At 37.3% G+C, this 17,177-nt stretch overlaps 1 protein-coding gene across 1 annotated transcript in view; it reads left to right on the forward strand.

Moving 5' to 3' along the window:
* The first annotated feature begins 280 nt into the window (after positions 1–280).
* The window catches only part of FAM155A (family with sequence similarity 155 member A), a 414,250-nt gene continuing 397,353 nt past the window's right edge, over positions 281–17,177 (forward strand). Inside the window, exon 1 of the mRNA XM_015851447.2 lies at positions 281–1,227. Within this exon, the coding sequence (XP_015706933.1) occupies positions 418–1,227 (810 nt within the window). The 5' untranslated portion in view covers positions 281–417. The remainder of the gene's footprint in view (positions 1,228–17,177) is intronic.

A 17,177-nucleotide genomic window follows, 5' to 3' on the forward strand; every position in this document is an offset into this window, starting at 1 on the left:
GGAGATGGAGAGCTGCTCTCTGACCATGCCTGGGTGAGAGGGGAAAGGACCAGTCGCGCAGCCCCGCCACCACCAACTACCACCACCACCACCACCATCTCCTCTCCCTCTCCTCTCTCTGCGTTACCGCTCTCGCTTTCTCCGCGGCACTCCGCGGTGGATGGACTGGGGCTGCTTCGTGTAGCGAGACCAAGGCTGAGCCACTGGCCAACCCCGACACTATCTCAGAGGAAGAGAAAGAAGAAGAAAGAAGAGGGAGAAAGAGAGAGAGGGGGAGAGTGGAAGAGGGAGCGAGCGAGCGAGAGGAGGAAGACAGGCAAGAAAATCCCCCCAATCTTTTAAGTCAATGCATATTGTGGTGACACCGGCAAAGGAGCCCTCACGGTGGAGTCGGCCAGGGCTGTGCGTTCCCAAAATATGACCAGGGGTGCTTGGATGTGCAGTCGGCAGTATGACGACGGCTTAAAAATCTGGTTCGCATCCCGGGAGAACGAAAAACCCTTCGCGGATTCAGAGAGGGCTCAGAAATGGCGACTGTCCCTGGCATCGCTCTTGTTTTTCACGGTCCTGCTCTCTGATCACTTGTGGTTCTGCGCCGAGGCCAAATTCACGGGCACCGGAGAGAAGGAACAGCCGCCGCCTGACAAGCCGGAGCCCGCGGAGCCGGAGCTGCCTCCGGGCATGGGGGAACCGTCGCCCCCCGCGCCCCGGCTCCTCACCCCCCCCGAGCCCTCCCTCCCGCCCTCCCCCGGCAACGGCGGCGGCGGCGGCGGCGGCAGCGACAGCGAGCCCCGGCACGGCGAGGCTGCCTTCCTGGGGAACTCCACCGCCGCTCCCCCGGAGACGTGCCCCCCGCCGGGCCGCTCGTCCGGGCGCTGCTTCAGCGTGGGGGACGCCGAGGCGGTGTGCCGGAGGCGGGGGGACTCGGGGCGGCAGCGGGGAGCGGGGCAGAGCCCGGCGCCCGGCTGGGAACTGGCGGATTTTTACCTTTCCTTTTGTAATTCCTACACACTTTGGGAGTTGTTCGCCGGGTTGTCCAATCCGGACACTTTGAACTGCAGTCTGGATGTGGTGCTGAGGGGGGGAGGCTCCTGCAGCCAGTGCGTCCAGGCTTACCAGCGCTACGACCAGCACGCTCAGGAGAAATACGAAGAGTTTGAGGTTATGCTCCAGAAGTATTTACAGTCGGATGAGTACTCGGTGAAATCGTGTCCTGAGGATTGTAAGGTAGGAGCCCCTGCTGTGTTTCCTGTCCCTCGGCGGTGGGCTGCCGGGGTGCCTTTCGTCTTCGCGAGTCGCGCCGTCTCTCCGCGCGTTGCGCTGTGCTGTGTGGGCGCTCCGCGTTGGGGATGCTCGGGGTGCACCTGGCGTCGGCGGCCGCTATCCGCGGGTGGGAGCATCCGGGACCGCTGCGCAGAGCCCCCGGGTGAGCGCTCCTGAAAGGGAGGCAGGCAAAGGGGGAATGTTAAAAAAATAAGAGTGTGATTCTGGGTCCTCTGTGAGTGCAGAGCTGGATTTCCCCTTCCTCATGAATATGCGATTGGCTCCGTCTCGGCTGCCGGATAGCAGCAGGCTGGGATGCGGCTTGGCGGCAGGCAGCGACGGGGTCTGCATGCCAATGAGCGGGGCCCAAGACCGCAGTCGGGGCCAGGGTCGGTGAGGGGCGCGGGATGGCTGGGCTCTGCGTTAAACCGAGGGACGGGAGGACCGGCCTCTGCGGCTGGGGGCTGCGGGTCGATTCCTGTCCGCGTTTGGCCCCGCGGTCGGTGGAGCGGGAACGGGACCCTGCCTCCAGGTGCTTGTCCGCGTCTATGGAGAGGGAAGTGCTTGAGAAGGAGATGGATGTGCGCGGGGAATGTTGTGATCCTTGGCTGGGAAGTGGTGGTGATACTTGTCTGGTGATTGAATCTCTTCAGGACTCGGTTGTTGGTTATGGGGCCATAAGTGAGTTTTCAGATGTCTGAAGAGGCTTTTGGTTTGCTCCGCTGGAAGGCAGGGTCCCACTTTGTTTCTTTGGAGTTGTTGTCTTCTCTGTACGTTTGCACAAAATGAGTTGGCCTAATTCTCAAGAGAGGAGGAGATGAGAAAAAAAAAGTGTTATCTTTTGCACCTTAAATAATTATCCACATAGTATTTTCCCTGTTCATACACATATTGAGTGCCAGGCCAGGTGAATGGTTTCTACCCTGTACTGGATTAACTCAGCTACTGAAGCACTACATTAACCAGTCTGAACCAATCCTGCGTTAGCAGTGGAGCACAACAGTGTGTACAAATCCCTGTGCTGAGCAGAAGGCCTAGCAATAGTACAGTGCTCTATAACTTCAGCAGGGCCTTCTGAAATCACTTAATGATGACAGCATATTTCCAAAGCATCCTATTCCCTGTTCAGTTAGTGTACTTTACACATGTATTTGTCTGAAAATCAATCCAAAAAAAAAAAAAAAAAAAAAAAAATCCCCCCAAAAGCTGAAATATTCTGTTGTCTCATTGGGTAAAGCGAGAAAGTTACCTTCTCCACCCTATTAAAACTGACAAAAGTGAAGCATTCATTAGTAATTTTGACTCCATTGTTTCTGGAGTCATGTATGCTTTGTGCACTCAGTTACAGGTGGTGTAAATATATTTCTGAAGTGAATCACTTAAGTAAAAAAGCATAAACTGGATAAATAAAAAAGCGTGTCAAATATAAATAGATGTCTACTGCTGTGAGGACATCTTTGCCATTTCAGTAACTCCTTAACCTAGAAATTGACCTACTGCTCTTGGCTGCCAAGTAATCTTCAGGTTCGAAGTGATTCTCTTCTGTATTGCTATTTGATCAGGCTGAACTTTACCACAAACTGTGCTTTTGATCTACAATATATCATGATATAAAAGGCGCTTAAAATGCACACAGTAACAAATATACACTATATTACTAATTCAATTTTGGGGACTGAATGAGCATAAATGCTTTTCTAAGGATGGGCAAGAAGCTGTTGAAATAAGGTGCTTTCATGAGATAAGCAGGCAAACTAAACAAACATAACAATGACAGATATTAGTTCTGAATGCTGGACTAGTCAATTGATGGAACTGTGTCCTGAGAATCTGGCCAACCAATCTGTTTTAAGAAACATGGGATACTTCGGACGGGAAAAATAATGTTACAAATAATAGCAATGAGAAAAGGGTGAAACTTCGTGTTTTGTAGACTTGAGAGACCCGGGCCGGGCGCGGGGAGGCCGCTGTCCTTGGTGCTGTAGGGTCGAGCCGGACTGCGGGGAGCCGCTCTGTGCCACGTGCGCCCGGAGTTGGTGCTGCTGGTCCTTTTTGGTTCACTCTGGTCGCTGATGAAGTTGAGTGTTTAGCGGGCCCAGTGCTCTGCTAGCCACGTGCTTTGATGTGATTGTACGTGATCTGCACTGAAGTGTGTGCGGGTGAAGCTGGAAACTTGTGGTGATTGGCAAAACAAAATGGGCATTGCGATGTTTCACTGTACTTACTGGTGTTCTGTACATATTGCACCTAATACAATCAGGACATAGTTCCTCCTTCTTTATTTATCTATTTATTTATTTCTCCTTCTTTTCTTTCTCTGTACCTAAATATTAATTTTTAGAGCACTGGAGACCTAGATACATTCTAGCATAAGAAGCAGTATTCATGCGTAGTAAATAGCTTGACATCTAACTATGCACTTGAGGTACACGTCATTGGCTTATGTGGTGAGCTGCTTTTTATCTTCCATTAAACAAAGATCTAAAACTACTGACTTTTTTCTGTTATCGTATATGTAAGCACTGGCTTAGTAAAATAAAATGCTTGTTAAATAATGTATTTGTATTTAAGAGATCATTAGTATTGTAGGAGAGCTGCTCCATTCACAGAAGAGAGCTTTTCATCCAGGTGTCTAGTTATACCTGATGACAAAATCAATAAAATTTATACTGGATACCAGTCACCTGAAACTTTTAATCGAGTATTACTTCCCCCTTCCCCATCTCCCCTCACCTTCAGCAACGTCAATTCTCAAAGTAAATAGTCCAGCAAGTTATGTCATTCAATTATGTAATTTTGGTTATAGAAAACTGTTCATATAAAAATAATGTTGATGTAACTTTTTAAAACTTCAGCTCCATATTATCATTCCTTTATCCAAAACCGAAAGAAAAAACTTAAAATACTATGTTCCGCTACATGTCTCCTAGTCCCTGAAGAGGATTTTAAACAAACTGTTTTGTAATACAGAAAGTTATTTTCAGACAGGAGTTATTCAGGTTATCGGTTCATATCCAGCTATCTAACATGGTGTTTTTTGTTTAATTTTGTTTTAATAGATAGATATATTCTTTTAAAATAAATGCCTTTCTGTAGTCAAGGTCATCTTATTAAACTTCTCATTGAGGTGCATTACCTTAAAAAAAAGAAAAAGACAGAAAATGCTGAGAATTTGTAATCTGAGAGTATTATGAAAGCTATTATTACTGATAGTTACATTCATTGTTACAGTGAATATGCATATGCAACTCATATAATTAAGAATGTCAGCAGACACTGTACATTGTTTGGAAATTCTGGATGTTAGTGTTATCTCTCTGCAAATTAATCTTCCATTTACTCTGTAAAAATATTATTGAAGTCTGACGTCTTTACGTATGTTTTTTCTTGTTCTGATAATCACTAACGACAAAACAGTAAATATAAGTAGGACGCCTGTATGAATGCATTACATATCCAACCAGGTGATATACATAAATTGCTTTTAATTTATTGAATCATTAAGTAATAAGGTAATGGAGAATCTGAATCTACATTTCTCTTTTCTTGCTTTGTATTTATTTATTTTTTTTTAATTTATGAAATTTTGCATTTGAGCGTTTAAAAACAATGGTTATGCTTACAGAAATTGTTATTGACAATCTCTATTGTTGTAATTAAAGTTTCCAGAGTACCATTTTTACATGCAGTGTGACACAGGACTGCATTCAGACAATTAATACAGGATTGTATTGGATTGATGTTAGAAGACACAGTTCCTCATAATGACTTGTCAGCTATCTATCAGGGGAAATACCCAAGTTCTTATTCTTAAAACAGTAGACAATCTCTCTCTGAAATAAAAGAAAATTCTGGCTACTTCTTATTAGCAATTGGGTCAAATAACTAAGTAGGCCATACTCATGTAAGTTTTTTTCTTTTTTCTTTTTCTTTTTCTTCAGTAAAAGAACTTACTTATTTGTGAAAAGTAACTGAGACCAACACTATTTTTTTCCTTTTTTTTTTTCAAAAACATTTATTACTATTGATTGTGTTTGTACAAAACCTCTCAGGTAGTTACCACTTACTGATGCATCTTTTTTTTTAATCTAGTGAAAGTTAAAAATGTGGCCAGCCTTAGTGTCAGTATAGAATATTGCAAGGTGTGAATCAGGTAAGTGCATTGTAGTTAAAATACATTTAGTTTACTACTAGAATATAAAAAGATAAACATAAAAATATAACAACTTTTTTACTTCAACATTGCTAAAATCAAACTTTTATTCACGTCACAGATGATCAACATGTATACATAGAGAACTTTTTTTTGTTTTGTTTTGTTTTGTTTTTTTCTGCAGGAATTAAATGCCATTTAACGATTTTTAAAGTTTATGATAGTGGTATCAGGAATATTTTTGAAAATAGCTGAGTTTTAATACCACTTATTTAAAAATCATGCATTTCAATAAAGGGGTTCATCATGAAACATAGGCTATGCAGTTGATGGGAACCTAGAGATGATTCTTCTGTTATCAGGTTTTCTTTTCTTTCTTTTTTTTTTTTTTAAATCAAAGATCTGTGTTCAGTTCCTTTTATTTGAGTAAAAGGATGATTGAAAGTAATTTAAAACAATTAAAATCACATTTGTTCTCACTTATCTGGAAGTATCAAAGCCTATAATGAATCATGACTTTTCCAAGAACTTTTTCCTAAACAGCATATGTAGTCTAATTAGATTTTGATTTAAATTCTTGGTTACACTGGCAGAAGAGAGCAGATGAGAAATACGAAACCAAAAGCTCAAGTGATAAAAGAACCCTTCTGTTACAAAAGGTCACATAGACCAGCATGTGCCTGAAAGTTAGACATTTCAATTACACATCTTAATCACACAATATTTATATGTTAGGCAAGAGTGATACCTAAGCTAACCAGAAGGAACTCTTAGAAATTAAACCTTCAGCACTGATGGCCAGTGTCTATTGCTGGGAAATAATAGGCATTAATTACTGAACTGATGCTTTCTTAGAATGTCCTGAATTTAACGTAATTTAGTCTAAACATTTGTGGTAGAGATCTTTATAAGCTGAAAAATACGCTTTATTAAAAAGACATAATATTAAATGCATGTGTTTTAAAAAGTTTTGCTTTAAATGTTGTTAAGCCAATGTGATTGTATAAACCGACTTTTGCATGTTGTTTAGTTGAATTTAAAAATATAGAATTTTAATTATTTTCCAGAACTAATTTAAGATAAGTATGTGGATGATTGTAATAAATCTGGTCTTGTATTAGTGCTGTGGTATGTTAATATAAGGAGTAATGCTTACTACACACTAACAGACTTTGTATTTTGGCCTAAAATACTGATTCAGCAATCTATTTTTATCATCTTTTTTTATTCTTTTTTTTTTTTTTTTTTTCATTTTGAGCTGGATGAATGGCACTGAAGACTATACATGTTTATAGCCATTCTGCTGCTTAAATGGCTTGCTGGGTAAGGATTAGCTCTCTCCACTCACAAAAGAGCACGTTTCCCAGAGTGTTCTTTCTAGAATTGAGTTCATCTAACCTAACTTCAGCACTTCAGAATTTTCATTTACTTAATCACGCAGATATTAATCCTATTCATAGTGCTAATGGGTACTTCATTCCTAGTTTAGGTGAAAAAGCCTGTGGATGACTGGCGCAGAGTAGTTGAAGTGAATTCCATCATAATCCTACAGCCACCACTTAACACCTTGGGGTATCAGTCACATGATTAGAGATGTCACGGGTCAGCCCTCAATTTTATTTTGTTCACTAGTTCTTGGCATCTAGTAGTAGAGTTCACACGCACTTTTCAGCACAAGCAGCAGTCTTGCTTCTTTGTGTTCTAGGAAAAGTAATCAAAATGCAAATTACAGTTCTATCACTTATCCTGCCTAAAAATCATTTGGTCTATACTTAGTAATTTATCACTTCAGTCTTACACTAAAATCCATAATATATTTAGATCTACGAATTGGCTGAAAAGGAGAAAATAACTTAGAAGCCAAATTTGCAAATATTACTTGTTGATACACAAGTAAGCTCCAAAAGACAGAAAAGTTAAGGAATTAATCTGACCAAACTGACATCCACAGCATGGATCATGGATCACATCAGATAGAAAAATTCAGAACTTTTTATAGTCAGTGAAGTTATGTAAGTTATTCTAAAGACTGAGGCAGTTTACAATAAAGTAGACATCTAAACTAAATCAGATGGATTATGCCCTGGCACCTCTTATCTGTTCATTGTATCTAAAGTGCCCTTAATCTCAGATGCAACACACCTTCACTATGGACTTCTACATTCATATTAGGTGAATCCTAACAAAGTAATTTTGGCATTGAAAAAATAAGTCTGGATGAAATTGTGTTCATATGCAAAAATTTAACTGTGTGAAAGTCTATAAAATCCTCCTACTTGTGCTGTCCCACATCAACCTAGTGAAATCTCCCTCTTTCACTTCTCTGATAACTATAATCTGCCACTGAAGTATGTGTGAGCTATGCAATCTGCTTCTTAGAGATGAGAATAGGTAGGGGTCTCATATAACTACAATTTTATCACTTCTTTGAGAGAGGGAAGGCCAACAGCTTCTACTTAAACTTTTTCAGTTTCAAAACCATACAACAGTTTTAGGTCATCCTCTTAATAGCAAGTAAATTTTCAACAGATTATTTCCTTATTCTTTTTTCCCTTTACAAGGAAGGTATTTTCAAGTGTCTGTATGTCTAGGTGTACAATAATTACTATACACTACACCGGGTTTCATTTTCCTCCCTTAGATGAAATCAGAAGGAACTCCCAAGCCTATCTAATCTGCCTAAATTGAGAGGCATATGTTCTTAGAGCTTCATGCCAGTTTACTAAAATAACCATACTGTACTTTTCACTGTACTCCTTTCTTGTCAGAACTGTAAAGCAAACATCACTAAGTGAGAGCATGTGACAGTTTGGTAAACTTCACTTAAAGCATCAATCAAAGGAATACAACTTTAGTATTAGGCACTTGAGATATGGTTAGAAGAGAGAATTTATTGATTTGAAAATATGTTAGAAAGAAAAAAGATCAGACTTACTTTTATTGCTATATTTTTTTTTGATTCAGTCTTGTTTGTAAACTGGACAGATGCATGAAAGGTGCAAACTGTTCCTTTAGAACATAGGTATTGAAGAGCTATATCCAGTGAGCTCCCAGTACATAATGGTAAAGAGAACATGGCATGATGTAAACATGATTGAAGTGAAGTTGGTCAGTGCTTAATCTCCAGTGCTTCATCTGTTGTCTTTCATCCAAACTGATGGACATTCCTTGAAATCTGTGTTAGAAATAACCATGTCATGAAGCCTTTACAAGAGAACCTGTTGAAGAACTGGTTTAATGCAACCAGATACTGAGAGTAGTTGTGAAGATAAATATTATTATAGGTAAACTGCAGCAGTTTTATATGAATTTAATGGTCCTTTGACATTCCTTGGAGATTCTTATGGGAGCATTAACCTTTTGTATAGATTGATGTTGAGAAATCATTCAGAGAATTCATCCTTAGAAGAAAACTTTCTGGTTAAAAACAGTAGAAAGAATAATCTGAAGTTACCAACAAACAGTATGGGTGGGCCTGGGTTATCAGAAATGTTGCTGAAAAATTCTGGAAGTCACTGTGAATATTTTAATTGATTTCAATGAAATAAGGGTGAGTTTACAAACAGAAACAACAAAAAGCCTTAATTTATTTTATTTTTTTTAATATGACTGTCATTTTAGTGATTTTATAAAAATATAGCAATTTTGGTAAGTTCCTTAGTTAAACCAGTATATTTGGATTTTGTACTTTATAAGTAGCCAAAAAAGATAATTACATTACACTTGTAGTTTAGAATTTGCAATATAATGCAGTTCTGATGAATTCATCTTCAGGGGAGAAAATGCAGTAGCTAGAATGCTTTTTAAGTGCATATTTAATTCTTAACATTTTTGGTTAAGACCTTGCCTCCAATTTTGCTTGAACATTTAAACAAATGGTATCTTAGGTATGTCAACACACTCCATCTCTGCAAAAAAAACCCACTATGAAGTATCTTTATTGCATTTTTAAGATATTAGCAATTCAAAAGCAGATGGTATTCTTTATTAAAGTAGAGAGGAAAAGATGGATTGTTTGTGATACTTAGAAAAATAGTTTTTCTCGTCTTATTCATCATTCTTTTAGGAGGATAAGAGTTTCACAGTCTGCTGACTGTTGATTTAATGATTATTTCTCCGTTGGTTAGCTTGATCTCCATATTTCAGGGATTAGATTCCTAGATTCTTCTCATAAAAATTAATTCTGTATGACTCCTACTTATTTAGATAAATAGTTCTGTTAAGGAAGTATCTGAGCAACGTTAGAATGCTTTAAATTATATATTAAAAGTTAATTGCATATTCTGTGTGTAGTAATAGACAAACAAAACTCCATAAACATCAAAATTATCAATGTGGTGTGCATATTATTCATGAAGAACAGTATACCAGACAGAAAATCCTTTGATAGCTTGGAAAGTTTCTTCTTAACTCATGTTAGGTGAAAACTGATTTATTATACTTGTTTAAAAACACTTTTTGTACTTGTATAACTTCATCATTCGGAGGGCTGGTTTTATGGTTGCTGGTGGTAATATTATGTTCTTAAAGGCAAATTACTGTATTTGTACACACATCAAAAATGGGTTCTTCAAAATTAAGTTTATCTTGGAAACGACAACAAAAGTAACAAATAAACTCCAAATAATGACTTTTTTTGTTTGCTTGTTTAATACAATTGAGGAATATTTTAATTATGCTTTCAGTCGCAAGGAAATTTTCTGTTGAGTACTCTTTGCATTGCCTCCTCTTATGATATTTTTTGTCTTTATTTCTGTTTGTAAGAGTTTTAGAATAATAGAGACATTTTACTGTTCAGTGCTGCAAGTAAAAATGCTTGTGTATTGAAGACATAGCTGATTTCCAAAGGCAAATCACTTTGTGTTTAGATCTGATATAACAAATCTTTATTTAAAAGTAAAATTCCGTATAAAATATGAGAAAAATATATCTGCAAATTGTATATACAATTTCAAAATTACCAAAATAAAAATGTGCTTGCCAGTCGTCATCTCTTTTATTAAAAATAGCTGCAAGTAATCCAAATAATTCTTTTATAAAGGCTAAAGTTTTAGAAATTTTCAAGATAAATGATTGCTGCAGTATCTATTCAAGATGCTTTTTATTACTACATAATTCCTTAAGCAAGTTTCTGATCTTTCCAGTGGGATATGACTCTACTAATTCCAGCTTCGTAAAGTCACGCATATAGTCTAAGCTCCCAGTGTGAGCTGTGAAGAAAGATCTGTGTCTTCAGAGCATAAATCACTGACCTTTTTGTTACTAAGCAAGATGCTTAAAACACAGCTGTTTTGGAATATTACAAATTGCATACCACTTAGCCATAAAACATCCTGTCATGCTTTACACTATATTCAGGCTGTTTGTATCATGGTACTATGCTTTAAATTGAGACTGGCCAGTTCTGACGATAAGAAAGTTTTCTTACAGAAGAATGCTGAGTACCCAGTCCTGTACACGGGGATGGCCCAGCACATGCTGCCAGGAATACAAAGACTTTGTCCGTACAGCTACACAGATGGAGCAGGGACATGTGCTGACTAAGTTCTGACTACGTTGCACTAGCTTCAGGTTTTGCACATAAAAAATGAAGCAAAACAAGAACACAGCCAAGGTCCTGCGGGATGGCTTTTTAAATCCTTTGTGCATTCAGAGAAGAAGTAAATTTCCAGACCCACTCATTCCGCATTGGTGTAAATTTTGGTTAAAAAATATTTCTACACAGAACTGTCATAACTTGGGCCAGTGTTATGAAGAAGTAGTAGTTGAACAAAGTACATCTGAAATACTGGCCAAAATCTCTTAAAAGCAGTTTTTAGGTTTTAAAAATTATTATGTGATTATGTTTTGTTGTTGTTGTTGTTGTTGGGTTTGGTTTTTTTTGTTTGTTTGTTTTTAAAATTATTTATTTATTTTTAATTTTTCTCTCATATTCCCCTTTACACTTTCTGGTATAACAGCCCCTGGGGAAATGACCCCTATTATAAGCTGTGTTTAGCTAACAAGATAGAGTGTATCACTGGAGTTCAGGAAATGAGGCTTGCTATTTTATATCCCAATTCAGTTAGAAGTGCATTATGGATTCTTTTGTCTTTATTTAAATCTTATAAATGTTGAAGCTCAATCTTATAAATATACATTTTTGCAGCCTCACTGTATTAGCAAAATTAAATCATTACTGCAACAATAGCTTTTCAAAATTTAGCAGCTGAGATTGATTCCCGGGATGTGACCTGCGTATATGCACTGCAAACGAGTCACTGAATGGAAGACGGGAATTTAAATTACAATCTTACTTTCTATTGTAAATATAGACCAATTTTCCTTCTGTCAGGTATTTGCAATGACATAAACCAGGACTTGCTTCACTTATGTGAGTGGCTTCACTTAAATGTAATACTGTTTTGAGAGCAGAATGAGGTACATTATATGGATGAAAACTCAAATATATGAAATCAAGGGGATGTGTCAGACTCAGGCTGATTTGTCTCAAGAACCTTGGCTCAAAAAAGAAATATGCAGCAGGTGCTTTAAATACTTATTTTATCGTCTTTGACTTAAGTTGTTAATTTGCTACTTGACTTGTTTTCTGATTAATGGATTTTGTTTGTTTGCTTGTTGGCTTCTTTTGACTTATTCTTCATTACAGTACTTGGTTTTGATCCTATTGTCTTATTTCTATTGTTTTTTCCTATCACAGTATAGAAAATATAAGCTTGACATGATCAGATATCTATGAGGGAGAAATCTTTAAGGCAGCAAAGGAGAATTCCTTTGCTTTTTTCCAGCCACTTTTGTAGATCTTCCACCAAGGTTAACAGGAGAAATGCTGATAAAGATACTGATAGTAGTTGTACTGCAAGTGCTGCTTTGATTGCTGTAGTGTATTTATACTGGTACAAATACAGTCAGAATTTAAATGTAAGTTGAAGAATGGATGAGGTAACAGATATTTATCTGTAATAAATTTCAGTGCTCACAAAACAGGTTGTAATTTTAACAGTGACTCATCTTAAATAAAAATTATGGGTATTATGCACACAAATGTATATGTGTGGTCTATATGTATGTGTGCGTCTAACAGGATACGCAAAAAGAAAATTACTGTGGGTTTTTTTTTTTTTTTTGTTTTGTTTTTTTTTGTCTCAAGTCTCCTATTTGTTTTGTGATTGATCTGGAAATGTAAATTACTTTGAGCACTTTTTTTGAAAAAAAACCACATGAATTCAGGAATGCCCCACAGGAAACGTCAAATACAGAAGCATCTGTCAGTGTCACAGGAATGATATTCTCAAGGTCAGGCTGGACAAGGCTTTGAACAACCTCATCGAGCTGTAGATGTCCCTGTTCATTGCCCAGAGTTGGACTTTATGGCCTTCAAGGGTCCCTTCCAACTCAATATGTCTATAATTCTCTGACACACACTACCACTGCTTTACACTGGTCTTCCTAACTCTTTGTAGAGAGCTTTTATGTGTTTGAACTGAAATTTGGGTCACTGGTTGGAACAAAACTACCTAAAATACCATGTACCTGTTACTCAATAATAATAGAATATGGGAAAAATATCTAAAGTATTCTATTTGTGAAGTCAGAATATTTCAGATTATATTTGTTTCTGCTTTTTTATTTGCCCTTTTCATAACTGTTTTTTGTTTTTGTTTTTGTTTTTGTTTTTGTTTTTGTTTTTTTAAATGCTTGCTTATGTGTTAATTTTAAGACCAGGATCTTTTGATTACTGTGGTTAGTTGGAGGATAAGATTTTTGTTACTGTTGTATAATTGCAAGCACTTTCACAGGCTTCAAAGAGGCTGTAAATTATCCTCCTCCAAAAAGTCTCCAAAAGCTGCCCGGATGTGAGCTTGGGCACCCTGCTCTAGTGGCCCTGATGAAGAGAGGTTGGACTAAAGGGACCCAGAGGTCCACGACAGCCTCAGCCATCCTGTGATTCTGTGATTGTCAGTTTTGTATTTCCTCTGGAATGTTTTAAATGGCAAAATTATGCTAGCTTGTGCATTATAAGCATGAATTCAAGTACCTTCCAAAATATTTATTTCAACCTTTTTAAAAAATTTGTTTATTTATTTATTTTCTTGTTTATTTCTGACTGTCCATCACTGGAAAAAAATATTCCTTCTTAAATTTTTACTGGGAAATATTTACTGGGAAGCATTTATATCATGAACTTTTCTCATAGTTTTTCCTATAGGCCCAATTTGAAGAGGGCTAATAGGTAGGATGGAGAAATCTTTTTCCTCTCCTCTACTACAGTTTAGATGTGCAAGAAAAGAAGATCTTCTGTTTTACATCTTGGAGGAAATATTTATATCTCTAAGTTGTATCAAAGTCATGACTGATAGGGAAGATCTGTAGGCTCACAGGGAGAAATAAGAGGTCTGTGAGTTTAATTAAACTTGTTTTGGATTACTCTACTGTTGTTGTCTCATGTATAAGATAGAAAATGGAGCTTAAAATACATATGTTAAAATAGACATCTGAAATCATTTAATGATACCCTAAGGACAAGCAGAAGATCTGAAAGTGTTTGTTTTTCTGTAAGTAATGGCGCTGTTGGGAACTGAAATATGACCATAATTCAGCAACATAGGGCCTCATAACATGAAGTGCATAGTGATGCGCATCTGCTATACACCTCAAAGGACTGCTTTTGCTTCAAATTCTTTGCTTCACTTTGTATCTGAATAGAGTTAGAACACAACACTTTTTCTCAGTTTCTGTACACACTTGGGCACACAGCTCACAAATCTTGAGTGCTTGAACTGTGTACAGGCAGTTGCCCTGAGGCTATGTCTACATTAGCATTTTACTTCAGGTCAGGACTGTGCTTTTGAAACACATCTCCCACCTACTCCTACTCTCAGTCTTCCTGCATTCTGATTCATGTCACAGAGCAATCTGAGAGCTCACACCTGGGTTGTTTTCCACAGAAAATGTCCCAAAAGTGCATCTAAAGAGTTGCAGACATAAGGGGCTATAGGACTGGAGTTAACTGAAGTAAAAACACTGAAACACAAGGTGTGGATGCCAGGATCCCGGCATTGTTTCAGTCTACAGAGTCCCATTACTTGATAAATTCACATAGCCATAATTAGAGATTAGGAAATACAGCTCTCACCTGGAGATATCTGGGGGATGGAGCTAGGTGATCTTTAAGTTTCCCTCCAACCTAAGCCATTCTATGATTCTGTGATAATTCCCAAATTGTCTCTGAAATATCATTAGAACACTGGAAACTGATTTTCTTCCCAAAAGTGAAGTACATTTATTTTGAAATAATACATGACATGGATTTTCAGGGTTCAAAAGCAGTAAATACCTGTAATTATTGGGCCTTTTGAAGTAAAAAGTGCCTAATTAATAATAATAATAATAATAATAATAATAATAATAATAATAATAATAATAATAATAACAACAACAATAAAATTAAAAAAAAAGGTCATACTTCAATAACAATGAAGATTCCATCAGGAAGGAAATTTTTTTTAGTGCACTTTCTTACCCCAGCTTTTCACTTGCACGTCTATGGAGCTGATGAGCAGCATGGTGCAGATTTCTGCTGTACTCCTTCCCAGAAGCTGCCAAGGCTCTGTGCAGCAGAACCACTGCAGCTCTGCTGCATTTCATACTGACTCTGTCCTTGCTGTGAAATTCCCAGCACTTTCTCAGCATGTGGACATAAGGCTAAACAGAGGTTTCAGTGTTTCATTGTGTGAAGTTAGAGTTTTAAGTTTCAGGATAATGATCTAAACAGTCATGAAAATGAGTAATTTGTGTGGGGAGGGAATAAAATAGCAGCAATAGAGCAGGTCTGACCTTCCTTCATAAAACACTGCCTCCCTATCTTTGTACTTACTTATTTTCTCGTTTCCTTCCAGAAGAAACAGAAATTATGGAGCAGTATTCAGTCTGTATTTTAGATACCAACTGAACTGGTAACCAGATACTCAGAAAAGCCTAAGCAACTGGTTTTCTTTTTAAATTATTTCATTTTCTATATAAAGATGAAGAATTCACTGTCTTTGGATTTTTCAGTATCAAGGACAATAGCAGACTTATGGATTTAGATTAATATAATTTTCCTTCACAGAGTAAAGATACTTTCCTAGAAAGACTAGAGATGTACAGTGCAGTTCTTAGAAAATATTACACAAAAGGAATATTGCCTTGTTGATGGGATATTTGTTGTTTTGCGTGGTTCCTTTTGTTTCTTTATTTTTTTAAATTATAATTATTATTATTTTCAGTACTCTCAGTAACTGCAGATGGCCACTGCTTTTAAATCCGGAAAATTCATGGAATGTTTTGAGTTGTTATTTAGTAAGTAATTTTCAGTAAATTTAGCAATTTCTTTCCACTTTAAAATTAATTATCAATTAGTTATCAGTTTTCTTCTAGAGGTCACGATAAAGCATTTTTCCTATGATATCTATGTTCCTGAGGATCTATGGGACTTAAAAATTCTTAGTCTTTTGCTAACTGCAGAGAAGCTTCGTTACCTTTTTCCCAGTGGGAAACTCCACTACAGCTGAAAAGAGGGAAGAAACATAACCCAATGGCCTAGCAAAAGTGGAAAAACAGATAATTTGTTGAACTAGTGTTTGGTTCCTTGAAATATTGGGGTGAGACCTTCAGGTGATCAGTACTTAACCAACAGAGGTTACCAAGCTGAAGAGGAACTGCTAATGAGAGTAACTAATAGAGATCAGGTGTTATTCTGCCTGTTGGAATGCAGTCAGAATGGCAGAGTGTACAAATTGAGATGTTTAGCTTGAGTCATTGTAAAGGCAGATAAACAATATATTTCCATAAGTCTTACATTTGATGTATCTCAGATTATGCTTGCATTGGTTTATCCTGAAGTCTGAAGGAGCCAACAGTGAAGAATCAGAAAACTGAAGAGACCTTTCAGGCATATTTTCCATAAATAGGAAGTGACTTCTTACACTGCTCAGTGATCCACTCTGTTGTATTCTATCTTTGGGAATAAGCAATGCATGAGAGGCAAAATGAATACTACTATACCAGACAGTTAGAAAATTGTTTGCTAGTATACAGAGTTTTTTCTTATACTAGACATTAACTGACTTATTATACTCATGATTCAAAAAAATACCTTTCCATATACTTTTTACTAGTATAATTTCATATGTGAAGCAGTGTCTAATTGTTAAAGTTGCATTCTTAAAGGCACTTTAATTGTTTTAAAAATACAGATTTTTTTTCTAAATGAATGGCAAATCAACAAGCATTTAATCAAAATTTGTCTTTTCTTATTTTTTCTGTATCAGTCCTGTTTGTTATTTGTAATAGTGAAGATTGAATTTCTGTTCCTATAGATTCCACTGATTTTTTTTCTTGGCTCATATAGGATTTATTTATTTTTTCCCAATATCTTGAGGCAAATTGTTGGATGCAAATGAATTCTAGGGTAGACATAGTAAATTATGTTACAGCAAGCTAGTTAGAATGGAACAACTATAACTTTGAATATACATCAAATAAATGATAGAGGGATTTGATGCTTATATTTCCCTTGAACATAAAATTTTGGACTGTACTAATGGCTACATACTAACAAAGGCATCTAAGAGAAGTTTCTTGCATGGCAGACTATATTTTTGTTTGTGTATTGCACTGTGCTTATCATGAGTTTTCTTTTTTCCCTCAGTGGTCATACTCAGATTTTAATTCTAGACAAAGTATTTCATATGGTGCTTTCCTGCATGCATCTATTATT

This window comes from Coturnix japonica, chromosome 1 (assembly GCF_001577835.2).
Source record: "Coturnix japonica isolate 7356 chromosome 1, Coturnix japonica 2.1, whole genome shotgun sequence".
NCBI lineage: Eukaryota > Metazoa > Chordata > Aves > Galliformes > Phasianidae > Coturnix > Coturnix japonica.